We start from the raw sequence: 24,353 nt of genomic DNA, 5'->3' as shown, positions 1-24,353 counted from the left end.
CTATCCCCTCGCCGCGCCACTCTTCTCATTGTACGCAACCCCGGTCAATCTTGAGTCCCAATAACAGGCCGCAGCAGTTCTACTCGAAGTACAGGAGAAAGCGCGTCGCCTCTTATCCCAGGAAACGCGTAGACACTATTCGGACCGACGGCGATCAATGACTACACCCCTTGTAGTCACAACGGAGGCAAACCTCCCTGGCGCTCCGGGCCACCAAAGGAAATCGAGACGACTATCGGGGGATCGCACCTAGTTGGCACGGCCTTTGAATATTGAAATGTTGAAAATTGAACGAACGAGCACCGGTTTGATGCAGGAAGCTTTGAAGCCCTGTACGCGACAGACAGACCGCTTGAGCGTTGCTGTAGCTGAAGCTTAAATGCGAACATGGCACTGACATGGTGAGGTCACCATGCCCTGAGTACGACGTACTCTTCGCAACTGAGGGATGTGGCCTCTAGGACCAAGCGTTCACTTGTGTTTCGCCACGGAGACTTGTGCGCGAGCGAGTCGACGCCCGTGCCAGACGCTCCGCTCATACACTCGCCATACATAACCTCGTTCAACGTGGTGGCTGTGGCAGCCATTGAACGTTGAACCCACACCTCGGCCTCAACGCAGCTTGGACAAAATCATAGTGGTCTGTCGAGCTGGTAATCATTGTCGGATCAGCCGCGAGAAATCACGCACTGGTGCTGTCAGGCGTTGTACACAGCCGACGGGCACTTGGGATGCCAGCGCACTGGGCGATGACACGGCTAGATAACATCGCGTAGCTTGAGTACCGTCTCACATACCAGAGACGACCAGCGCGCACTGAGACAAGACCCAGGGGAGCGACTTCGTAAATCCAATGGTCTCCCCGATGTTCGGGTTCATCTTGGTAGCCCGCGCCAGTAGCACGCTACGCACACAGCCAGCGACCGAGCTCTGGCTCAGGCCCATCGGTACATACACCAATCAGACGGCGACCCGACATGAGCGTGTATCATCCTCGTCTTCCGGCCAACCCAACGCGTCGACCGCTCTCTGGGCGGGCGGTTCGGCACCTGTGCAACCGAAGACCAGTGCTCGGTACGCGGTACCTGCACGCCCGCCATCACCCGATTCTCAGCGGATCGAAACGCTCGGGCCACCAGCTCCCCGCCCCCATTATCGTCCCGACTTCGCGTCGACGCAAGGTGGTGAATCATAAAGTACCTTCCATGCGACCGGCCCATTGGTATGAACGTGAGGGCTTGAAGTTCAGACGGCCCGAGATTATGTATACGCAGGCTCGCGGCCGCTGTCCGACGTCCGATCGTGCGGGCAGCTCAGACGGGCCCGGGCGTCGTCAGGCGTTGTTAGATACGTTGCAAGCCGCCCTCATACCGAGCGGGCCAAGCTCACTCATCGCACGCAACTATTGGGAAAGGCGACACCGCCTTTCGGCAATGCGAATGCAGTAGCATCGCGGGTAGGGTCGCTGGGCAAGCTGAGTTGGCGGGCTGCTGGTCTGTCGCTGCGCTGCTATCGTAACGACTGCGTGAGTCCCGCTACCACTCTCGAGCGTGAGTAACCCTTACGTGCTGTGAGGAATGTCGACGTGTGCGGTCTGTGTGAGGCGGAACTCGTCAGTCGCGAGGTCCACAACGGCGCCCCCGCCGGCGCCAATTGAGTGAGTGGTACGGTAGTGATGGCCGCGCGGCGGGCCTGTTCGATGGGACGACAGTCGTGGGACGATGGAGGGGACGGGTCACCTGAATGTGGTGCAGGACTGGGAGCGGGAGCGCGTTCGGACAGATGGCTGGGTAGCCGTAGGTGATCGCTGGATGGGTGGTCGAGGTGCACAGCAAGGCCTGAGCCACGATACGTTCACGATATGTAGCGTGTCTGGACCTTCGCGCGCTGCGATGAGACACGTCGAGCACGCGCGAGTCCCAGCACAGCAGCCAGACTTGCTAACTGACGACGCGGAATCAATGTGTACTGAACGTGCGGCGACCGTCGAGCGAGAGGCAGCCGAGTAGAACGTCCATGCCGTGCGCACGCAGCACGCGCGTGCGTAGAGCGTCCAGTGGAAGTTCGGTGCACCGGCGATACTGCCTACCTTCCGGCAGCGACTCGGAAGGCCGCAGAGATCACGAAGGCGCGTTCGATAGAGCGTGGGTCGCCATGTGTAAGGCGAGTGCCTTACCAGAGAGTCACGAAGCCATGGCACTGTGGGAGAGTGATACAGGAAGGGTGACGAGAGTGCGATTTACTTACCTCGGGTGATGTCGGACGTGGGAGGAGGGCCGGGTTTGTGGCGAAGTTGACCGCGCGTCGCAGGCAGAAGGGGATCAAGGCTGTTCAAGAACAAGTGGTGGATGCCTCTAGCCTTGAGCGGGCGAGTCCCAGACGCGACGTCCTAGTACGTTCAGAGTGTTCGCGGTTGGCCTCGCACTGACGAAACACAACTGCACGTGTGTAGCGGCGCGCGGTATCACGCAGAGATTGTGCGATGTTCAGCCTACAAGGAGTGCCAACGCCCAGGCAGAGGAGGCAATACGTACGGCATTTGGGCTCGGGCGTGAGTAATCCTTACGTGCTGTGAGGATTCTCGACGCCTGCGGTCTATTGCACGTCTAAACATAGGGTGTTCGCGCGCGGGGATTGGCGCGGACGGCGGGCCGAGGGCGAGGTTCTCAGGAGGAGCGCCACGCGTCCGAGGCAGCAGGTGTCCGAGCTTGTTTGTGGTCGGCGGCGGAGGGTCGCGTCCCGGAGTGGACGGACGCCGGGCGAGGTGCGAGCAGTAGCGCGACGCGTGTTAGGGGGCGTGCGCACTGGCCAATATTCGATGACATTTAGGGACGCACAGAGGAGGTCGATAAGATGCGTCTGTATTGACAAGGCGGGCAGGTGTACCTGATGCGCGTCATAGGTGAGCGCATACCCAGACAACGCTGCTGGCAGCGTGTGCGCCGTTTCCATGCGTGCGCGAGGCGAGTCCGGCACCCTCCTGGGTATACTGGGCGCGCTGGGAGCAGAAGAGGCAAGGCGGGCGGGGCGGGGAGTCGGGGGTGGCGTACGCACGAGGCGGCGTGGCGGTGGCGCGGGGTGGGGCGCCGAGATGCCGGGTCGTGCAACGCCAGATCTGCGAGATTGGGAATTGCGCCAGCGACACGGTGCGTGCGGCGTCTTTGCCGGGAGCAGTGGGCAGGGATGCCCGTTTTATGTCGCAGCGGCCTCTGCGCACGCCCTCGACGCCCCCTTCCCTCGCCGTCCCACCCAGCGACCACCGCCAGCGACGCCCGCCGTCGCCGGCCTCTCCATGCGCACGCCGTCCTCACCGGCTTACTGCTGCACGCACACCTTGCGCACCGTCGCAGACTCACGCTGCCAGCAGTACTCCATCCACCTGTGGTCGCTCTCCCTGCCAACGCGCTCAGCTCCACTCTGGTCACTAGGCACGCCAGTCTGACATACATACGCCTCTGCCGCATCCCCGGCTGATGCTCCCTGTCTCTGCCCACGCCCGCGATGATACCCCAAAACACGCCCGTCCGACTGCCTCGCATGCCCTCCCGTCCACGCCCTCGCCCACGCCCACCTCTCACGACCACCCACTGCCGCATCGTAGACCGTCTCACTCTTGCATCTACCCTACAGATTCCATTATTTCTCTGCACGTCTCTTCACGTCTAGATCCGGCGAACCCGCCCTATACCCAGCCCTCCGCGGCCGCCTGCGCACACACGCGCCCCCTCCGCATGCATACATCTCGGCTCTGCGCGAGCCTCCTCCCCGAAGCGGACGCGCGCCACCACCCATACGCGCCCAGACATGTCGAGCACCGTCCACGCAGGGCCGGCGAGGTCGCCGCAAAGGTGCGTTCTATTCTGCCAGAGCAGAGTTGCGCGGTGAGCTGACTCTTCATCCAGACCTGCGCGCCGCCCGCGGAACATCAGCGCGACGCTCGGCCTGCTTGCGTTGACCCTCACCTGCGCGCAGATGCCCCTCCCGATTTCTGCCGCCTGCGTCCAGACTGCGAACGCGCGGGATATGAACGCGAGCGTCCGCCTCCCCGTCGAAGCCATTGCACCGCCCCTCATGGCACGCCAGAACTCGAGTTCTGATGCGAGCAGCGCGCAGACGTCAACGGGAGGCGCGTCCGCGGCTACGAGCGCGTCCGACCCGACGAGCGCGCAGGCATCCTTGTCGACCACGGCCTCCCAGTCGTCCACCCCGTCGGACATGTCCAGTTCGCCCTCAGCACCTTCCGCCCCGACTTCCCCGGCAGCCTCGACGTCCGGCGCCCCATCTGCGCCAGGCTCGCAGAGCAGAGGCGACCCGCAGTCTGGGTCCGGCGGGCAGTCGACGAGCGCGGCTTCGGCCACGTCCTTCTCGGTCTCGGTGCCTTCGGTCTCAGTGTCTTCAGTCTCGGTGCCCTCAGTCTCGGTGCCCTCAGTCTCGGTATCCTCAGTCTCGGTGTCCTCAGTCTCGGTACCCTCAGTCTCGGTGTCCTCAGTCTCGGCGCCCTCAGTCTCGGTCACTTCAGTCTCCGTGCCGACGTCGTTCTCGCTGTCAAACCCATTCTCGCGGAGTGCGAGCTCATCCGTGAGCGGGAGCGGGTCGGCGTCGCACTCGCACTCGCACTCGTCAAGCAGGTGGTCGTCGCTGTCGTTCAGCTGGCCCAAGTCCTCGAGCGAGTCGTCGACCCGTTCGCAGTCAACGTCCCAGTCGCAGTCCACCTCACATTCGCAGTCGCACTCAAACTCTCGGTCATCGTCCTCGGCATCCAGTTCCGCGTCCCGGAGTAGGAGCACGAGCGTGAGTACGTCAAGGTGAGTGTGCGACTGGTCTTTGGGCCGTGGGTGTCTCACCCGTCTGACCGTGCGCGTTCTTTCTTTCTCTTTCTATTCGGTGTGTTGCTCGCGGTGCACTTTGGCGACTCTCGCTGGCGATTCCCGCGGCGCTCGCGTGCGCGACGGAGTAGTTCGGGGACCTCTTCATCTACCTCTGTCTCTGCCTCGCGTTCTCCAACTTCCGCGTCGGTGTCGGTGTCGGCCTCCGCCTCCGCGCTTCCGTCTAGTTCCACCGGGTTAGTACCGCCTCCGTCTTCGGCGTCCGGGACGACCTCGGAGACCGTTTCCACTGGTTCTACTGGTAGCCTGCCCGTCGGTCCCTCCACTAGTGGCGGCGCCTCGAGTAGCACTGCTCCGGGGAGCTCTTCTTCTGCCGCGAGCGTGTCGCGCAGTGTTGGTTCTTCTACCTTTAGTGGAGCCAGGACTGGAGGCGGCACAACGAGCGCTAGCGCGGGCAGTAGCACCGTTACATCCGTCTCTAGTGGTACGGGACTCTCGAGGACGTCGGACCGGCCGACGTCGAGTAATCACGGCGTAGGCCCGAGCTCGACGGTTGGGAGCAGCGCATATAATCGGTCGTCGGCGGGCTTGGGTGCGTCGTCCGCCACAGGTGGCTCAGGAACGTCCTCTGTGGTGCGCACGACCGGCGGCATGTCTGGGTCCGTCTCGGGTAGTGGGCCTGGCGATCCGAACCTATCAACGAGTGCGAGGGTAGCGTCGGGGAGTGGTAGTACGTATGTGCCGACGACTTCGGCGGTGTCCATGTCCGTGTCATCCCCCGTCGGATGGTCGTCCTCCTCTGTTGATCTCGGTTCGAGTGGCATGTCTTCTTCTCTTATGAACCCCACGACTTTCACGACAGTCATGACTTATGTTACTGATGTTACGAGTGATGCGAGTGTTATGAGTAGATCGGATACTGACCCTTCTCTTTCTTCTAGCCATGCATCTTCCTCTTCCAGCCGGTCCTCGACGTCTGCTAGTAGGAGCGCGTCATCGTCCCGCTCAACAAGCAGTGTTCCGGCTTCTTCGGCTGCCCATTCGTCTTCATATCCTCCATCGTCATCACTACCGAGCACGCCCTCAACGGTATCACTCACCTCCCCTGTGACGACAGCGTCTGCCACGTACTCCTGGACCTACTCAAATACTGCGGTCTCGTTCCCTGTTGTCAGCACGCGGACAGCTACATACTTCGCCACGACGGACTCGACGACGACGGTGCACTCGGCGACGACGAAGACGGTGCACTACACGGAGACGACCGTCACGAAGACGTCCGTCTGGACGCTCACCTACACCAGTCATGGGCAGACGAGCGTCACCGTGCGCTCGTCCGTCATTGTCTCCGGCTCGCTCATCCCTGAGGTCTCGGCCGGCGAGGCGATGTGAGTATCATTTACATTCGCTGTTGTGATCTACGTGTACTGACTTTGGGCGTAGTTTTGCGCGCAATCATGGTGCCCTCGCCGGGGTGATCCTCGGCTCGCTCGCTTTCCTCTCCCTCCTCGGCGTCCTGCTCGTCATCGCGCTCCGGAGACATCGCGCACACAAGGCCGCAGAGGCCGCCGTCGCCGAGGCACTTGCTAATACCGCTCGGCGCCGCCCTGCGAACATGCTCGCGGACGAGGACGAGGACGATCTTCCGCCGGGCTCGCCTACCAGTCCGACCGGCGGCATGGCGCAGGTCGGAGGCCCCGCTAGCTTACAGGCTGGCGGATATAACCGTCTCAGGGGTGGCAACGCGAGTTCCTCGGGCTTTGATAGGATGAACAGTTCCGGGCCACTCTCAGGGTTCAGCGAACAGAGCGCGCTGGCGGACCTCGCGTTGGGTTCATCGAGCTACTACGCTGGTGCATTTGCCAGTGCTGCCTCTGAGGACGGGCATGGTCGCGAACGTGAGCATGACCTCGCTGACGGCTCGCCTCCACCGATGTCGCGCACGAACAGCGGGGACGAAGATGCGCAGGCGAGCTCGAGCGACCACCTGAGTGCGACGCCACTGTTGGGAGCTGCTGCCGTGGCTAGGCCGGGACGATCCGAGTCGGGCTCGAGGTCGAGGAGCTCTTCGGGGATGGACCCTGCGGCGTGGTTGAGCGGACGCGACATGGCGTATGCAGCGGTGCCGATGAGTGCGAATGCCAGCTCGAATGTCCTCTCTTCGCCGCCACACTCGCTGGGGAACCCACTGGACCCGTTCGCAGATCCTGCACCGCATCCGTACACTGACCCAGCTTTAGCGGCGGACTCGAGTGCCAATCCGTTTGTGGACCCGGCGCCCCCGTCGGGACAGCGTCAATCATGGGACGAGTTCGCTGCGCTAGGTGCTATGAGTGATGCCGCTGCTGGAGCACAAGGCTTTGCGAGCGGTTCCTCAAACGGACATGGTACGGGCTCTGGAGGGGGCACCGGCTCGGGCGGATACAACTCGGGCGGGTCGGCCTACGGGCACACCGGCTCTACGCACGCACTTGGAAGCGGGCCTGGCTCGTCCAGTGGGCACGGCCATGATGGCTGGTCCTCGGACGGTCATGGTAAGCAGGCGGACGGTCGCTCGAGCAACGGTCATGGAGACGGCTACAACCTCACCGCGAGCAAGCGCTCGAGTCTGCTGCCCACTGTCCCTGGCGTCCCCCCGCCGACCGCGTATCGCTCACCAGGAGAGGGAGAGGACAACGATGGCAGTGCGGGCAAGAAAAGGAGACGGAGCTTCTTGGGCGTGAGCAGGCCGTGGAGGAGAGCGAGTGTGAGCGACTCGAGCGAGACGAGGGCGTCGTACGTCGATGCACCGAGCTCGTTCCCCGAGTCGGACCCCCGCAGTTCGCAGTACACGGATCCGCGTCTCTCTGCTGCGTCTAGCGGCGGCGGCGGACGAGCCCGAAGCGCGACAATCAGCCCCGCGACCTCGCAGCAGGCGCTCACCGCACTGGGTGTGTCCAGCTCGCCCCGGATGGCTGCTATGGGCGGCATGGAGAGTGCTCCTGGTACGCTCGGGCGCTCGACATTCAAGCGACCGCAGTCGCCGACGCTCCCGCCAGGGTCGATCCCGCCTGTGATCATACACAATCATGCACCCCCGGCTTATCCGACGGCTGCATATTCCGTAGTCCCTTATGGCTCAGGAACCTTGCCGCCCTCGTCGTACTCAAGTTCACATCCGTACTCGTACGGCTTCCTAACGCCCTCGACCCATTCAGATGCTGCGTATCCTTCCTCCTCGGACCTTCATGGTGGACTACACCCGTGGCGAGGGCTGGCAGGATTATTTGGCACGCCCGACATGCCGAGTCCTGCGCCGACGGAGACGAGTGACGCGGGCGCGCCTGAGGGACTGTTGGACCCCCGTCGAGTGGGCACGGTTGCGGGTGGTATGGGTGCCGCTGGGATGCGGAGTACGGGCGCGATCAGCTTCAGGGATGAGGTGGACTATAGTAGGCCGATCGGCGGGGTGAGTGTTTCGTGTTCTGAGAATTGTGCGCATTTACTGACGGCGGATTGGTTTGTGTAGCTCGTGAACAATCGTCAGCATAGCCAGACGACGGTCCACACGACGAGCACGCGTCATAGGACGTATTATACGGAAGACGATGATGATGATGACGACGACGCTGACCGCGAAAGCATCGAGCCGCAGGGCCATGAAGAGGATGAAGACATCTCGTATTTGCACGGTCTCGTGTCATGAACGCGAGGATCCGTTCATTCATCGCTTCTAATTGTTTGCCTGTACATATTCACCGTCCTTCCTTCTGCAAAACCGGGCTGCCGCCCGTCTAGTTGCTAGTCGATACGTGCGTACTTGATCTTCGTTTTCTTGCATGTGTTGCATTTTCTTTTGGGTTTCGTATTTTGCATTCGCCCACCATGCCTTACAGTCCCTACCACTAGTACGCGTTATGAATCTCAATGAACCCCCGCATAGTCCCACGACCCGACCCCTCCCTGCTCGCAGTGCGCGACCACCTAAATCCACGCTGTAGTACTAGTTTTCGTGACCCAGCACTCTGTACTGTCCATGTTTCTTCATTCCGAACATACGCCTTGATTGTCTCATTAAGCTCTCTCCCCGTCTCAATATACTCCATCACTGTGCATTGTAGTTACTTGTCTCGACTTTATAGATCGTTGACTCGCGCAAATAGAGCAATATCTTTCATAGCATGGCGAGCGAGTTCTCGATGTGAGAAGTCGAGACGACAACTGCCCTGATGAGTCTATAATTAGGGGTTTTAGCGAAGCGTTCAGGCTGTGGTACGTTGTGTGTCTGTAATAGTATGGAGGCAAATAACGTCGTCTTTCCTCAGCTGCCCTTCAACCGGCTGTTCGTCGACCGTCCAGGTCAGCCCTCTCCCGTTCCCGAACACAGGTTCAAACAGAATTTTGATGGGTTTGCATGGTGGCCATCGGTGTGGAGGTTGAGCTCAGGAAGGGATTGGCCAGTGAACAGCACCCTTTTCGCCGTAGCGTCGAGCCCTCTCCGCGATTGTTTTCTAGCGTTGAAGCGCGGCATACTGTGAGGGAGGTTTGTTGTCTAGTCGACAACCTCATCATCCCTGTATTTATGCCTGGCTCTAAGCTCTAGCGTTCGACGCTGCATCTGGGCCTTTTCCGTGCGTCAGAAGAAAGGCTGGTCTCCTTCAAGGACATTCGCTTCACGGCAGTCCAGCAGCTATCTGGGTTGCGACGTTATGTAGGCGGGCATGTACCTCAACATACTAGTTCATACTTAAATCATAATTCATACTGGTATATCGCTCAATCAAGGTCTCCATAAGGGCCGCTCCTTCAACTTACTCCCTCCACGATTCGACGCCACTGAAGCAGGTCTCGAGCTCGAGCTCTCGCCCAGTCCCTCGAAAGCCAGGATCAGATCCTTGACACTCCCGCCGCTACTGCGCCTCTTCGCGGAAGGATCCATTCGGAGCGGCTTGTCCACCGGAGGTGGTGGCGCCGGGTGCAGGTCCACCAATCTGCGAGGCTGTTCCTTGCCGCGCGGTATCCTGGACGGCTTCGGCGGGGGCACAGCGTTCAGTTGGACAGAGTTCCTCGGAGGGACGGGCTTCGGCACAGGCTTCGGGGCAGGTGTGTGGATCGGTGCGCGGGGTTTGGCGAAGGTTTCTGGTGGTGGTACGGGAAAGCCTGGTTGCGCGGGTTTGGGCTTCTTGACAGGTTGCGCTTTCGAGCCAGATGGGACGGGGAGGTAGGAAGAGAAGAAGCCCTTAACTCTCGTCGTGAACGTAGGGCGCGGGATAACGGTGCCGCTCCTGGGTTGTGGGTGCGGTTGTGGCGGTGGTTGCAATCTTTCTGGTTCGGCCGGTGAAGGAGCGGGAGGCACGGAAGATGCATGCCCTTGGGGCGTAGTGCACTCCTTCTCGAAGCTTGACATACCAGGAGTGTTTGACAGCAGGGAGACGGATGAAGGCGTGGGCGGTGCGACCCTTCCAGCCTGCTGCTTCTTCTGCAACGCTCTGGCACGCCGCAAGACATCCTCCCTGTATGAACAGTCAGTCAGAAACGTCTGGTTCTAGGCGACCAGAAACGTACCGATTCAGCCCATCAGGCTCCTGCAACACAGATGTTCCCTCCCACTGCGCGAAGAACCGATCCGCGACCTTCTCCAGATCAACAGAATCAACATCCACCAGCACCTTGCCACCTCCAAGCGCAAGCCGCTCGTCTGTCAAGCACGAATCCAGCTTCTTCCACTCCTTGCGCGCCCAAGCTCCCGCCTCTCTCCCAACCGGAGTCGACGCGTCCCCCAAGGAGAAGCTCGGCGTCGCCCAACTGAACGAGTCTGCCGGCTTCAACGGCGTGACGAACTCGTTCCGGGTCGAGGCCATCTTCTGCAGGACCGCGCTTTCATCCTGAACCTGGCTGTGGCTGTGGCTGAGGTTCTCAAGATCAAGCGAACGCTCCGCTTCCTTCAGCAACTCCGGTATGGTCAACGCCGGGCTCCCTGGGATGAACACCTTGTCGCCGAGCATGCCCCCGAGGGTGTGCCTGCGCGTACCCTTCGGCGTGGACGAGGTGGCCTTACTGATCCCTGAGGCGAGCGACGACCGGCGGCGCGCGTCGCGGATGGCGGACGTCGCGTCGAGATGAGAATGGCGGCGTTTCTTGGCGAGAATGCGCGGGACGCAGTCGTAGTCGTGCTGCGAGAGACGTTCAGTCTGATTAGGAAAATGAATATGGCGCTAGACACTCACCAGCCTGAGAATCGCTGCAGCGCGAGCGGCTGCCAGAGGGTCATCACTGGTGATCTTGATGACACCGTCATCCAAGGAGTCGCTCTCATCGTCGTCGGAACCATCCGCTGGGTTATCGTACTCATCTGCCGCCGCGGGCTGCACCTCCGGGGAGCGCACCGGATTCGCCTCCGCATCGGTAGAGCGAGACTCACTGGGAGGATGGAACGCGTGTTGTAGGACTTCCGTGGTGGCTTCAATTTCCTCCTCCTCTTCGCTCTCGTCGTCCGGCAGGACAGACAGTTCGCGGTCGATGACAGCCTCGTCCGAGCGGTCCTCCTCTTCCTCGTCAACGTCGACAGACGAGTACTCCTCCACAACCTCCACTTCAGCCTCAGTGGGAGCTTCGACCGTGACAGTAGACGTGCTAGGCAATGGAGAGACGTCGCTGTGCACGATCGCGCGCTCCTTGCCCTTCGAACTGAGCTCCGAGACGAGATCGTCCGCAAGGTCGGGGTCCGGCTCCGTGAGTGTGTCCTGGTCGCTCGCGTCGTCCATGAGCACGTCGAAGTCATATTGTTCAGTGGTCTTCTGGGTTAGTAGCTCGAAGGGAGTTGGGGAGGGCGTGCGCGAGTCTTCGTGCACCTCTACCGAAAGGTCCACGAAATCCGGTTCTTCGACAGGGATGACTGCTGGCTCGTACCGAGCCTCGTATGACTCCTCGTCTTCATCGAGGGCAAGCTCTTCCCGAACCTCGACAGGAGGCTGATAAACTTCTTCCTCAAGCTCAACATCCTGCCCTTCCAGCACATCCTCCTCCCTACCCTCGCTCTCCTCCGCCTCCTCCACTTCCTTCATCACCTCGTCCTCATCCTCGTCCTCCGCAACTCCCTCCTCCCCCTCTTCCAAAGCAGCCAAGCTTCGTCTCGGATGCGGGCTCTTCGGCCGCCCCCACTTATCCATCCTCATCCTCGTACAGCTGCTCGGCGGGTCTGCCTTCGTCGGTATGGCCATGACCCTGAACCTCCCCGTATACTCGCCCGTCGCCTCCTCCGCTTCCTCGCGACCTGCGCCGCGTCCGTCGTCGCTCCAATCGTCGTCACTCGCCGCGTCCAGCGCAGAGAAGTTGAATACGGGTGCCGGGTCGCCACTGGCGTCCTCGTCGTCGGTGAAGACGGGGTCGGACGGGGCGGCCTGTGCCGGTGCAGCCATGATGAGCTCCGGGAGAGGGGCATCCTCGTCCTCGTCCTCATCGTCCTCGCGCATCGGCGAACTCGACAACATAGGTGGGGTATCACGAGAATATGAATGTGTAGAACCATTAAGCGAGTGTGTAGAACCAGCATCGAGAGAGTCGTCAAAGGAGAAAGAAGGAAGGGGAGGGGGAGTACACGGCCTGACCTCGCTCGGGCGCGGTTTCGGCTTCCGGCGTCGAGGCGGGCCAGACAATAACAGCGGGTCGTCCGTCGGGGACGGCGGGGGCAGCGGTTGGGTGAGGTCGATCACCGGCGGCTCCTTCTTGATCGTCAGAGTCAGCCGCTTCGTGCCCTTCGCGCTGTGCACGGACTTGCGCCGGTTTGGCCGCGAGCGCGTAGGCGACTCTTGCGATGGCGAGCAGAAGACCTCGCGCGGCGGCGTAAAACGCTCGCGCGGAGGCTCGTACGGGAAGATCGGCGTCACGGAGCGGCGACGGGCGGAAGCAGATATGTGCTCGCGGCGGCGCGAAGGAGAGGGCGGGATGTAGTCGGCGCGGGGGTTGATGTGATGTGGGGAGAGGAAGAGGGCACGTTTGGAGGGGGACTCAGAGCGGGTGCGGGTAGGAGTAGAGACGGGGGCTACGTCTTTGCTTGTGGAGGGCCGGACAGGCGAAGAGGCTCGGGCGACGAAGTTGACATGGCGCTTGGACTGTTTGCGGGGCTTACTGTTGGGTGTCGCTTCTGCAGCGACGTTGGCATCTCCCAGTGTGCTTCCTCCCTCTCCATGCTCGGCATCGACGTCCGCTGTGTCAGCGTCAGGGATTGCAGTTGTACTTATCTGACGTTTGCGCTTTGCAGCAGACTTCGACGACTTGGATGCCGAGGAAGCGTCAGACGACGCAGTATGAATCTGCTGCGTAGATCCGTCCGCCAAACGGGACCGCAGGGACTACACCAATCAGCTTTGTCCAGGTACGAGTACAATGCCAACATACAACAGATCTATTCCGCCGGAGAAACTCTTCGGGTGGGGGACTGATCAGCATGCGACGCGCATCCATCTCTGCCTGACTCTGCGATGACGGAGGTGTGAAGAGACCCGTATGAGTTGTTCCGGATGAGCTCGGGCGTGCATTTGAGGTGGAGGGTTGGGCGAGAGAGGAGCCATGCTTGCGCCTCGCGGCCTTCGCGTTGTGAGAAGAACCAAAGTGATTAGTGAGATCAGGTAAGATACCGTCGGGCCTGTGGCCGGTGCTCATCGAGAACGTTTGCTGGCAGTATATCCAGACGGCTGCAAATCAAAATAAAGGTAAATAGAGGAAAGGAGGCTCGGAGGAGGAGGTTGGGAGGAGGGAGCGAACAATGAATATACCGTTCAACTGGGTCACCACCCCGCGTCATTCACATCACGTGCGCGAATGCTCCATTGTCCCAATCCCAAGTTCACGGTGGCTAACGCCTGCCTCCTTGCTATGGTCCTTTGGGTCCCCATCCCGTGGGCCGCGCTCGACGGTCTCGAGAGCTTCACGCACAGCCGCAACTACTTCAATGATCTTGCTCGCACGCCTCCGCCCCATCCATCTTTCCAGCACACTGGCAGTCCACTGTTCAGTGACGACGCTGAGAACTTGAACCCGTGCGAAACCGAGGTCGGGGACTGTCACGGCGATGTCGCGTTGTTCGAGAAGACGCTAGCGAACATCGCCAACGTAGAGGTCTCGTGTATCGCAGAGGGTAGCGAGTGGGGAGACAGATAAGTAGGGTAACAGGCTGCGGTTTGCTAATGGTTCTATGCAGTGGCTGCGGGCGCTAAACTATTGCTATGAAGGTCGAACTAGGATCTCTCAAGTTACGGGACTGACTCAGTTCATGATCACGTCGAGTCACGAACGCCAACCATGTAAGTACTGGCCAACTCATATGCGCGCATGCCACATAGGCTACGTCGCGGTATTGGATGTAAGTGGAATACATCACTGCACTGGTTTTCATCGGTTTCCCATGTCAACTCGGTGTCCAACGACCACCAACTGGCAGATTATACACTGCCCTAGTGGCAGTGGTCGTCATCGAATCACTATTCCAGTCTTCAGATAAGTCCTGCGCTGTGCTGAGCCTACGCTCCGAACGTCCTGACTGGTGACTACTTGCACCATACCTGCCGGCTGCCGTTGCGCGCGTATAACACGGATTCACTCGCGTGCTAACATGCCCAAACCTAGTGGAGGCTATTTTCAGCTACCCAACTCTGATACAGACGACGCAGAGGACGTGGTAGAGCTCAAGTCCCCGCCGTCTCCGTCTCGCAATGCCGATGGCCTGCATCCGAGTCTCAGCAAACCAACCACGCGGCAGACGTTTCTTCGCCGTTACTGGCCAACTCTAGTCGGCCTCACATCCTTCTGCGCCTCGCTTGTGCTCTTCAACGCGTCCCTCCGCGTTCCGCCGGACTCTCAATGCGCGAAACAGCTGTCGGCGTACTGTAAGCGCTGGGATTGTTGGCCACTGCGGATGCGGGCTGAGCGAGGTTGGATGTAGCTCCTGCGATAGAAGCGGTGGAATATCGCGATGTCGTCTTCAATGGCTCTCTGCGTCACCCTTCCGAGTTCCGAGGCACTCCCAGTCCAGTGATTGACGCTGCATGGGACAGAATAAGCGACCGTAAGACTTCGCTCACCTATACACCTTCATAGCTCACGTCGTGACCTAGTCAGACCATTGCGCATATTCGAGGACGACCTCGCGAAGATCGGTAAGGAGCCCAAACCGTCGCTCGCCAAGTACCATGCAGAGTTTGGCGGGGGTACATCGCGACGCTCGAGATCGCGCACCACATGCACTGTCTGGTACGTCGTCAACTCGAAGTGTAATCCGCGACCGGGGCCGACAGCTCACCTCCGAGCTCGCAGAACATGCTCCGCAAGAACACGTACTGGGACTACTACGCGCCCCTCGACGACAGCTACCAGCAGGATCCCGCCTTCTACCGCGTGCACCTCGGTGAGTCCCCCATCATGCGCCCCGTCGTCCCCGTTTCCCGCTAACCCGCCCGGTGCCCCAGACCACTGCGTCGAACTGTTGCGGCAGAGCCTCATGTGCACCGCGGACGTCGGGCTCATCACCTTCAACTGGGTCGCGGACCACGGCAGGCCCTGGCCGGACTTCAGCACGCAGCATCGGTGCAGAAACTACGACGGGATCGTCGACTGGAACCAGGAGCGGAGTGTTTGGATCGGAGCGGCGAGTCTCACCCGGACGGAGGGAGTGGTTGACATGCCGGAACCCAAGTCTTGATCGCGATTCGGGATGTTCGGCTTCGTGGTAGGACATGTATCATTAATATCCTAAATTATGGTGATTGTTGCCAAGGAACAGGTAGAGGTTTACTCGAACTCGAAGTCGGTATGTAGGAGGCAGCTAACCCCACTATTAGCGCGGGCGGACATGATCTGTAAGTGCTAACATACCCCTTGTGCAACCCACCTGGCCATGACGGGGGCAAAGCTCTGACCTTGGGCCGCGACCTGCAAGGACATCCCCACACCTTGAAGGGAATGGTCTTCGGCATATGCAAACGCGGCTGGCAGACCGTCGTGGCACAGCACACTACTTACATTGTCGCTCCAGTTTCCTCATCTGACTCTGACGAGGAAGGCGACAGTGACGGGAGCTCTGTTGACACGGTGATGGCCGGTCCCGCGGGTGGTCGTGAGCGAGTTGCAAAGAATGGGATGCAGCAGTAGCTGTGCTGAGGCAGTTGTATGTCTCTATCTGTATTGCTTGCTGACCCCGTGTTTGTACATTCAATGCGTGCCTTGACCATATAGCTCGGTCTATCTCCATTGCTTAGACATGTGTAACCTGCTCTTGTTTGCTGGCGTGCCTTCCTCAGTTCTCTGTGTGCCATTGCTATGTACCGATACGCGTTCGCCCTGTTTCTCCGCCACTGGCTAGCTGGGATAGATAGCGATGCTATACAAATAGGTCTCGAAGAACTTGAACTTCGCGATGTTGGGATCCGAAGTTGGTAACAAGAAATGATGACACTCGAAGTACATGCCCTTGGATATAGTCCAGTTAGATGAAGGATATAGGATATCATTTTTGCGCACGAAGGTCGTTCGGAAAGTCTGACTGGGGAGTCACGGTCCGTGAAGCATATTCAACCAAAAAAGGAAACCGGGAGGCGTGTTACAAGCGGGGGTATATTAGACGCCGAGCCGATCACTGTCGGGTACCATCATGAACGTCATTATTGCCGCCCTCGCGCCCGACCCGCCACCGTCGCCGCTGCTCGACCTCCCCACCGAGCTCATCGTCCGCATCCTCGCCCGCCTCCCCTGCCCCGCCTTACTCTCCTGCAGACTCGGCAACCGATCGCTCCGCACCCTCATTGACGCCGACACAAGCCTCCAATACACCATCGAGCTCTATGCCGCCGGGGCAGTCGACAACCCCGCGTCGCGCCATGTCCTGGCTGACCGCCTGCGCATTTTGAAGGAGCGGGAGAGAGCATGGCACCGCTTGGAGTTCTCTCGGATTGCGCAGATTCAGGTGCCACACAACCCCTCGAGCATCTACGACCTCACCGGCGGGATGTTCCTGCTCGGCGAGTCCTACTCGCGAATGCTGCCGGCTTGGAGGTCTACGGACGCCACGCGATCCATCAATCTGCGCGCGGCGTTGAAGGCCGATAGCACTGCGGACGTTCTGGACGGCCTGTGGGCACATATAGACATCCACTCGAAGATCATGGACGTCGGGATCGCCGCGCAGGAACATGACTTGATCGCAATCGTGACTTACTCGTATGCCCCATCTCACCACTCGCTCTTATGCGCAGTCACCGCGGGCAAAGCAGCTAATTTGGACTCCGAAAATCTTGAGAACAGGGGAGTTTACGGGGAACCCTTTCGAAAAAACGACCGAAGGGTAGGGGAAAACTCTAGAGTGCTTTCGGACGTGGACGCGCTGCACCTCTGCGATCGACTCGTGCCTCGCCTCCCTCAGATCGCTAATGCTCGACGAAAACCAGCCTTCGCAGGGTTTTCCAAGCATTTTCAGAAGTCCAGCTGGCATGATATGGGATCACGCCGGATGCAGCAGACTCCGATGCGGCCAGGCTGAGCCAGGCAGCCGCGACTTTGGCTACGGTGGCCAGGTTGAGTGGCAATTGTCCAGGTCGCTCGATACTAACGCCCGACGACCCCCGCTCCTATACGCACGTTTTTTGGGGGGGGGGGGGCCTACGTCGTGGACCTAGCTAATTCCATATTGCTAGACCCCTTGCCAACAAGAGCGTACAGGCGGGGTTCGTCGGCCTTGGTACTCCTTCTGTGTGCCCATCGACATTTTTACCATGACGGGCAGTGTCGAGGGTGGACTAGGCCGAGATTTGAAGCCGAGGTTAACCGGCGCAGCGTGCGGATCACCTGAAAACAAGGCCAGACGAAGGCCCGACGCCTTCCGCCTGTGCATACGTTTTCGGGAGGGGATCTAGCAATATGGAATTAGCTGGCAAATCCGCTGGACTCTGCCTATGTGTATTTGAGAGGTGCGGGGCCCGACGATGTGGACTTAGCTGTCATTGTGCCTCCAAAAATGTTCCCCGTAAACGCCACTGTTCTTAGCAGTTCAAGAGTCCTAAGAAGTTGATTTTCCCGAGGCGAGTACTAAGTCTGCCTGCGCAGGTTTACTTTAGCGAACGAGATCCTAGCGGACCTCAGGATCCACTTGGTCAAATTGTCAACCGGAGGCCACCATCCCGCTGCGTCCCAGCCTGTCTTACAGGTCCCGAGGATGCCGTTTTTCCCCGGCCACTGCAGCGTCTCGATTGAGATCGTCGGGGACACGCTCGGCGTCCTCTTCAACTCCTCGCGCCTCTTGAATGCCCGCGGAGACGCGACGCCCGCTGTTTCATTCTACGTCTACAACTGGAAAACTGGAAAACTAAAATTCGTCAGTCGGACGTCCGCATTGCTTCACGCGAAATAACTCATTCCCTTCATTCTAGACACGTACGGCGAACGGGCCCCATTATAACGCGTTCTGCTTCCTCTCGCCAGACGTGATCGTTCTACCGAACATCACCGCCCGCTCGCTGGAGCTCTGCTCACTCAGCGTGCCCGAAGGCTCCTCCGAGGACCCGGCGCCGCTGCAGACGCTCTGCAGCCTCGCGCTGCCCCGCATCACGTCCAGCACGCTCCTGCACCGGATCTGGTGCCGCGCCGAGCCGAACGCGCTCGCGACGTGCAACGGCACCTTCGCCGACGCGCCGTTCTTCAGCGACCCCGCGCGCGCGGTGATCATCTTCAACGTCGTCGCGCAGGACCTGCTGAACGGCACGCTGCACTACCTGTCCCTCGTCGTCCACCGCTCCTCGCTCCTCGCGCGCCTCGAGCTCGCTCCCCAAGTCTCGCCGGCATCGTCGCCGGCGATGCAGCCCCCGCACGTGGAGTGGGCGGAGTGGGGCCCGCCCGTGTGCGTGTGGCTCGACGGCGACGGGCTCGCGATCCGCTGGATCACCGTCACCTGCGGGCAGCGGCTCGTCGTCATGAGCCGGGAGAGCCCCGCGCCCATCCTGGTCTACGACTTCAATCCGCGCGGGGTCGCCCGCCGGACGAACATGGCCCGTGCGCGGGGACGGCTCATCCGGGAGTCGGCGCACAGCGACCTGGAGTGCTATGACGGCGCGGCGAAGACGGTGTTTTTGCGGCGCGCGGCGCTGCTGTCGACGGTGTTTGAGGAGCCGGTGCGGTCCGAGATGGGGTACAGCGTGACGGAGACGATTGAGGAGTATGACTACGAGAGCGTGATGATGGACGAGGGAGTTCTGATCGGCGTGCGGGTGCGTGCTGTTGATTGAGTCGGCGTTGCTGTTTGCTGACGTTCGAGGCAGCTGGACACTGAGGCGGACAATATCGAGAGTCTGGTGCTGCATGCGGTCGGGCCTGTGGCGTGAATTGTAGATCACTGTGATGCACCAGTAATGTGCTGATCCTCGGGTGGTCGCCAGCAGCCCCTTACTCAACTCATTTGTGATTCAGATGTCAACAAGTAGCTCTACTAGGAATCAATGGAACGTCGTGCACTCTCATCGGGACTACCTGTCAAGCGGCTCAGTGTGCTAGGGACAGAAAGAGGATGTCAATCAAGTTCAGATTTCAAATCCCGCGAGCCATCGGATTCGTTGTACGAGCAACCCGAACGGCCGCGACGCTGCGAGCATAACAGTGGATAACCAAGGATCGTATTGCGCGCGGAGCGCTGTAAACGGGCGACTGATTACGTGGGTTATGGTATGGTACGAGGCTACTTCGTCTACTTCAGCACGGATCATTCTTAGCACTGAGATGTGTCTCGGATGCCCGTCGGCGAGTGCACTCCAAGCTGAGTAAATACTACATGGACACATCAACTGTAGGACGCGTCCAACGTGACGTTCGCGTTGACCGTCCCGTTCTCGTAGCGGATCCACGACTGCAGAGGGCTCGTCGGGTCAGGCGACGAGAACACGATGTTACGCACGCCGTGGCCCCACCAGGAGTCGCTGTAGCCGCCGTAGCTATGTATGATGTGAGAGTTTGTAGGCCGCAATGCGATATCACACGAAGCGACATACCCAGAGTGCTTTCCGAAGCAGAATATGACGTTCTTCGTGGGCTCGCGGACGCACCACTCGTTGCCGTGATCTACGAGGCCGGCCGGGGAGGGGGCGTCCATGATCAGTGAGACACGCTGAACAGATAAGGGAGCGTACCGTGGCCAGAGAAGACTGCGTGTAGGTTGGGCACGTATTGGTTGAGTGCGTCCCAGAACGGCTGGTCCTTGCCGAGGTTGGCGGACTCGGTCGTCGCTTCGGTGGAGCCGGAACCCAGGACGTCGGCTGTTGTTGGGAGGTTCAGACGGCCATGTTCGTCTAGGGACATCAAAGGCTACAACGTACCGTTGAGTCCGGGATCGCGAGTGCTATTCAGGTCGGGTTGGAGGGCCTGGATAGCGTGCCTGCGAAGAACGGGCTAAGCGTATGAAGGGAACCACGGTAGCGGAATTTTGCTCACGGAGGGATGTGGACGAATGCGAGAGCACCCCGAGAGGTGCTGGCTGGGCCCCATGCCGCGTCCATCGCTTCCGCTTCTGACTGGATCCAGCCTGCAACTGTCTCATCGACCCAGTCGGGAACCGCGGTTGAATTCTCTCCCTTGCTAAAGCCACCTGCAAGAGCGGATGGCTGTATAGAGATGTGCATGGCACGTGTGTATGAAAACGCACCCCGTGAATCGAAGAACCACAAGATCAGCTTCGGGGTAACGTCTGGAGTAGCATTCAGGTCAGTCGCCCAGTCCTGACATTATACAACATTCGCGGATACCAGAGATATGCTCGTAAACCTAAATGGCGCATTGGGTCAGCGGGAATGCTACAGGTAGGAACAGAGAAGAGCTACGCACAGGTACCCAGTACGTTCCGGGTCCTTGCTCGCCTCCGATGCCAGGCGGCGCCGTGCGTGTGTAGCTGAGCGGTGCGACCAGCTGCTCGCGCTTGATCTCCTCGAGGTGCGTGATGTTCGGTTCGTTGTCATGGTTCTGGATTAGACGCTGTTATTAAATGAAGTGCGGAGGGCGAGGGATGAAAGTACGCCTTGGGTAGACGAGAAAGGTATCTGCGCTGCATTCAGAGGAGCGACAATCTCGTCTATGAGGTGCGTCGAGTTCTGTCGGAAGGTATCTGTATGAATTGAGACACTGTGAGAATGCACTCGGGATAGTAATGTCGGCAGGCTCACTCTCGCCAGTGATCAGGTCCCCGTTCAGCACCCTGTCAGGGCAGTTACATTGACCTGTCGACATCGTAAGTCTCCTGTACTTACACATAGTCCGGTTTCTCGTCCGCCAAGACGATGTTCATCAACTCCGTGCTGTTGATGTCCTGTTGCGGGCCCCAGGCGTCCCACGGGTTCTCGCCGTAGTGCAGGTCGCAGAAGACAGTGATCTTGAACGTGCCATCTGGGCGAAACGCGATGCGCGGCTTGGTGGGGTATGGGTCCAGATCAGCGACGAACGACGTCTCTGAAATCGAGTCAATCAGAGTTCACCGTCAACCTTCAATCACAGTGACCGACATACGAGAGCGCGCATGCGGAGCTGCACTAGCTAGAGGCAACATTAGGCTGCTCCACAAGCCGAACCACATAGTGATCCAGTACGTGAATGCCATGGCTACTACGCGGTCAAGGGCTCTGAGTCGTACGCGTCAGTGTCAGCCACGAGAGTTTCCCAGTACGAGACTGACGACGGCTCTTTATAGCAGCTTCGCTGATTGCGAGTAAGTTACCGGTGTGAGGAAGGATCTCAGGAAGCTCTCACCAACGTGCACCTTAGAGGATACGAATCTGGCTATGCACGAGAGGGCCGAAGTGCACGTTCGCAGCAAAATCCGGAGCCGGTCAGCTTCGAGTTACTTTTATGCGCCCGCACCCGCAATCTGGAACAGAGAAACTGCAAGAAAGGAACGGTGACGGTCGAATGGCGCCAATCATAAAGTTGGATCGCCGAGAGCCCCATCAAGCGTCCATATGGGCAGTGAGCTACTTGTCAAGTGTGTTCTCAAGGAGCTTGTCAATGAGACCCAGCAAGAAAAGGATGACCGGAACCAACACGTGTGAGACCGGGCCATTGACGAATCAAATCAACTCGGAAGATAGTTGAAGACACACCGTTACAGTCAACACGATCTGCCAGTCATTGCAGAGGAACAGAGCGTGATGATGTCAAACGACCTTCATGCGCAACAGTGATACTGTGTTCGGCCCCGATCTCGGCCACACTAGGTAGTCGGTCATTCGAGCCTCAGACGTCCGCGATACCTACTATGGCCAGATTTTCGACACTAACACGTTGCTACACATCACATCATGGCCCACACGAACTTCCAGGCCTCTACAGTAAAAATCGGGAGCAAGACGGCGATTTGAAACGGTGATAGCCATATTTGGCAATTGTCACCTGGGGCCCTTCGCCCCGGAACGACCTCCTCCTATCCTGCGCACCCCTTCGATGCCAGATTTCACACACACACACTTGTACGTACGCCTTATCATCAGAGCAGGCTTCCTGTGCACGTAAACGGTTCACAACATTGCCTAGGGAAGCCTCGGGTCTTTCTGCTCATCGATCAAGGCTCTGCTGGAGTGTGCCCACTGGACTGCAGAGTGTCGAAACACGGTCCTCAAAAGGGTATCCATACATGTTATAGGTGCTGATTTAACGTCTCTGATAGTCCACACATTTTTACTGATTTTTTTCGTGGCTCTACAGATGTGCACTTAACGCCGCCCATCTGCCGCTCATCCACCACTCATCCATCATCCATTGCAAGTGCAGCCACGAACATCACTGAAATGAAGGCATCTATTCATGGCGAAGTCCTGCTGAATAGGTCTATTCATTTGTAGAAGGTTCTGTTCACTAATGTGCCTGATATCGTCAGGCAATGAGTGCACTTCGAGTCTTCGACAGCATGTGCCGCCTCCGCCGCACCACGACACACTGCAACGGCAGGCCATTGTGCGCAGCGCCATAATCTCCATGGATGCCAGGATGCGAGAGATGTCAGAGTGTCACGGGAAAGGAGAACGGACGGCATATAAGCACCTGGAATTGTCGACTGGTGAGTCCCCTATCGCAACCTACCTTGGGCCACTGCGACGCTCAGGCTGACTTCCGACTCTTCTCACTGTATTCACGACAAGCATCATGCCGAGCGACTCCTCCAGCGATCACGATTCTGTCGATAACGTTGAGGATCTTCGTGAAATGCATCCCCTCATAGAATTGTCGGACTCGGACGACTCCTGCAATGAAGATGCGAACGGTCCATCCAATTCTGCGTCGGATGTGGATGACGACAGTGGTGAGTCGACCGGTTATGGGGGTAGTAGTCCCCGACTATTAGTTGCGAAAGGGCGTGCTCACTTACCTGGCGTATTAGGCAATGAAGAGGACTCTTCTCCCGGTGACCTACCCAGACTGATCAGTGTCCACGAAATGTGTGCCGAGGAGGACCGTGAGGCTCAGGCTGCCGCTTGTAAGTACATTCACTATCTTAATCTGTGTTTCCTCGTAAGCTAAATGATCTGTAGGCCCCAAGTTGCCCGCGGACTACAACACCACCAGTGCAGACAACGCCGACGACAGCGCTGACATTCGCGCGGCTGCAGATGGATCCGCTGATCAATCCGGGCCCGAGAATGACACCGAGAATGGTACATTATGAATACGAGCTTGATAACGATCAATTTACCGATAGTACTTGCATGTCAAGTGTTGCTAGATGACGTGAAGCCACCCAGTGCAGACTTCGCAAACAATGAGGAGCGCATACAGGCAGCGTTCGCTGCTGTGAAGAGGTCGGGGTTCAAGCGAAACGGCAACACCGTCTACTCGCTCCGCAAAGCTGCCATCGACTATGGTGTTCATCGTTCCACGCTGATGGGTCGCTTCAATGGTGTGCCGACCCGCGAGGAAGCTCATGCCCACGAGCGTAAGCTCTCGGCAGCTGCCGAGCTTGTTCTCGTTGACTGGATCAAGGAGCTTGGCCGACGTGGTGTCCCCCTCTCTCAGCGGGCAGTGATCGATCACGCATCTGACATCGCAGGCAGTCCTCTGGGAGAGTCGTGGTACAAGCGCTTTCGGGGGCGCCACCCTGACTTGTCTGTCCGCTGGACCACCTCGCTCGAGGAATGCCGTGCACGATCGCTGAACCGCACCAATGTCACGAGGTTCTACGATGTGCTGCAGGAGGTTGTCGAGCGCCATGGCATTCCTCCCGAGAACATTTACAACATGGACGAGAAAGGCGTACAGCTTGGAATCAGCGATCACGTCAAGGTTCTTGTCGATCGCGACCAGAAGACGGTCTACAATATCGAGCCCGGTAACCGCGAGCTTGTTACGATCATTGAAGCTGTCAGTGCTGATGGGACCATGGTCCGCCCTTGCGTGATTTTCAAGGCAATTCGTCGCAATCTCAAGTGGGGGGAGGTGAATCCAGCGAATGCAAGGTGAGTAGTAGTACAACAGCTTCATTGTGCATACCTGATACTCATTGTTCTCGCAGCATCGCGACGTCGCCTAACGGCTGGACGG

General features: G+C 59.1%; 9 protein-coding genes across 9 annotated transcripts; 7 read left to right on the top strand and 2 right to left on the bottom strand.

Annotated features, from left to right (window-relative positions):
- Positions 1 to 787: 787 nt before the first annotated feature.
- On the top strand, positions 788 to 1,584 carry B0H18DRAFT_659675 (uncharacterized protein). The gene has a single exon (XM_048039000.1). It carries the CDS (start codon positions 978 to 980, stop codon positions 1,446 to 1,448), a length of 471 nt encoding a protein of 156 aa, XP_047889226.1. The 5' UTR covers positions 788 to 977; the 3' UTR covers positions 1,449 to 1,584.
- A 4,145-nt stretch (positions 1,585 to 5,729) lies between these two features.
- On the top strand, positions 5,730 to 8,511 carry B0H18DRAFT_1122775 (uncharacterized protein; the record flags this gene model as incomplete). The annotated part of the gene is made up of 3 exons (XM_048034570.1): positions 5,730 to 6,214; positions 6,270 to 8,274; positions 8,335 to 8,511. The coding sequence occupies 3 exons, from the start codon at positions 5,730 to 5,732 to the stop codon at positions 8,509 to 8,511; spliced, it is 2,667 nt and encodes an 888-aa protein (XP_047889225.1).
- A 683-nt stretch (positions 8,512 to 9,194) lies between these two features.
- On the bottom strand, positions 9,195 to 13,466 carry B0H18DRAFT_957732 (uncharacterized protein; the record flags this gene model as incomplete). Its single annotated transcript, XM_048042599.1, has 5 exons — positions 9,195 to 9,337; positions 9,621 to 10,318; positions 10,371 to 10,978; positions 11,033 to 13,156; positions 13,203 to 13,466. The coding sequence occupies 5 exons, from the start codon at positions 13,464 to 13,466 to the stop codon at positions 9,195 to 9,197; spliced, it is 3,837 nt and encodes a 1,278-aa protein (XP_047889224.1).
- A 213-nt stretch (positions 13,467 to 13,679) lies between these two features.
- B0H18DRAFT_1122773 (uncharacterized protein) lies at positions 13,680 to 14,020 on the top strand (the record flags this gene model as incomplete). Its single annotated transcript, XM_048034569.1, has 2 exons — positions 13,680 to 13,948; positions 14,005 to 14,020. 2 exons carry the CDS (start codon positions 13,680 to 13,682, stop codon positions 14,018 to 14,020), a joined length of 285 nt encoding a protein of 94 aa, XP_047889223.1.
- Positions 14,021 to 14,327: 307 nt separating this feature from the next.
- Positions 14,328 to 15,624, top strand: B0H18DRAFT_1029736 (uncharacterized protein). The gene is made up of 6 exons (XM_048030002.1): positions 14,328 to 14,689; positions 14,746 to 14,868; positions 14,918 to 14,975; positions 14,999 to 15,053; positions 15,117 to 15,207; positions 15,269 to 15,624. The coding sequence occupies exons 1-6, from the start codon at positions 14,416 to 14,418 to the stop codon at positions 15,499 to 15,501; spliced, it is 834 nt and encodes a 277-aa protein (XP_047889222.1). The 5' UTR covers positions 14,328 to 14,415; the 3' UTR covers positions 15,502 to 15,624.
- An 825-nt stretch (positions 15,625 to 16,449) lies between these two features.
- Positions 16,450 to 17,072, top strand: B0H18DRAFT_957730 (uncharacterized protein; the record flags this gene model as incomplete). The annotated part of the gene is made up of 2 exons (XM_048042598.1): positions 16,450 to 17,015; positions 17,051 to 17,072. 2 exons carry the CDS (start codon positions 16,450 to 16,452, stop codon positions 17,070 to 17,072), a joined length of 588 nt encoding a protein of 195 aa, XP_047889221.1.
- A 748-nt stretch (positions 17,073 to 17,820) lies between these two features.
- B0H18DRAFT_659558 (uncharacterized protein) lies at positions 17,821 to 19,390 on the top strand. The gene is made up of 4 exons (XM_048038999.1): positions 17,821 to 17,872; positions 17,924 to 18,165; positions 18,221 to 19,054; positions 19,106 to 19,390. The coding sequence occupies exons 2-4, from the start codon at positions 18,007 to 18,009 to the stop codon at positions 19,166 to 19,168; spliced, it is 1,056 nt and encodes a 351-aa protein (XP_047889220.1). The 5' UTR covers positions 17,821 to 17,872; positions 17,924 to 18,006; the 3' UTR covers positions 19,169 to 19,390.
- A 230-nt stretch (positions 19,391 to 19,620) lies between these two features.
- Positions 19,621 to 21,423, bottom strand: B0H18DRAFT_1086774 (Metallo-dependent phosphatase; the record flags this gene model as incomplete). The annotated part of the gene is made up of 11 exons (XM_048032090.1): positions 19,621 to 19,771; positions 19,829 to 19,898; positions 19,967 to 20,092; positions 20,153 to 20,211; positions 20,268 to 20,421; positions 20,479 to 20,551; positions 20,658 to 20,792; positions 20,846 to 20,934; positions 20,993 to 21,024; positions 21,077 to 21,275; positions 21,333 to 21,423. The coding sequence occupies 11 exons, from the start codon at positions 21,421 to 21,423 to the stop codon at positions 19,621 to 19,623; spliced, it is 1,179 nt and encodes a 392-aa protein (XP_047889219.1).
- A 1,277-nt stretch (positions 21,424 to 22,700) lies between these two features.
- Positions 22,701 to 23,442, top strand: B0H18DRAFT_659507 (uncharacterized protein). Its single transcript, XM_048038998.1, has 3 exons — positions 22,701 to 23,118; positions 23,197 to 23,292; positions 23,356 to 23,442. Exons 1-3 carry the CDS (start codon positions 22,962 to 22,964, stop codon positions 23,406 to 23,408), a joined length of 306 nt encoding a protein of 101 aa, XP_047889218.1. The 5' UTR covers positions 22,701 to 22,961; the 3' UTR covers positions 23,409 to 23,442.
- Positions 23,443 to 24,353: the final 911 nt, after the last annotated feature.

The sequence above is a fragment of the Fomitopsis serialis genome (genome assembly GCF_022376445.1).
Source record: "Fomitopsis serialis strain Sig1Antser10 chromosome Unknown B0H18scaffold_83, whole genome shotgun sequence".
In the NCBI taxonomy this organism is placed as follows: domain Eukaryota; kingdom Fungi; phylum Basidiomycota; class Agaricomycetes; order Polyporales; family Fomitopsidaceae; genus Fomitopsis; species Fomitopsis serialis.
The sequence above is the reverse complement of the archived record's forward strand: the minus strand, read 5'-3'. Positions and strand labels throughout refer to the sequence as shown.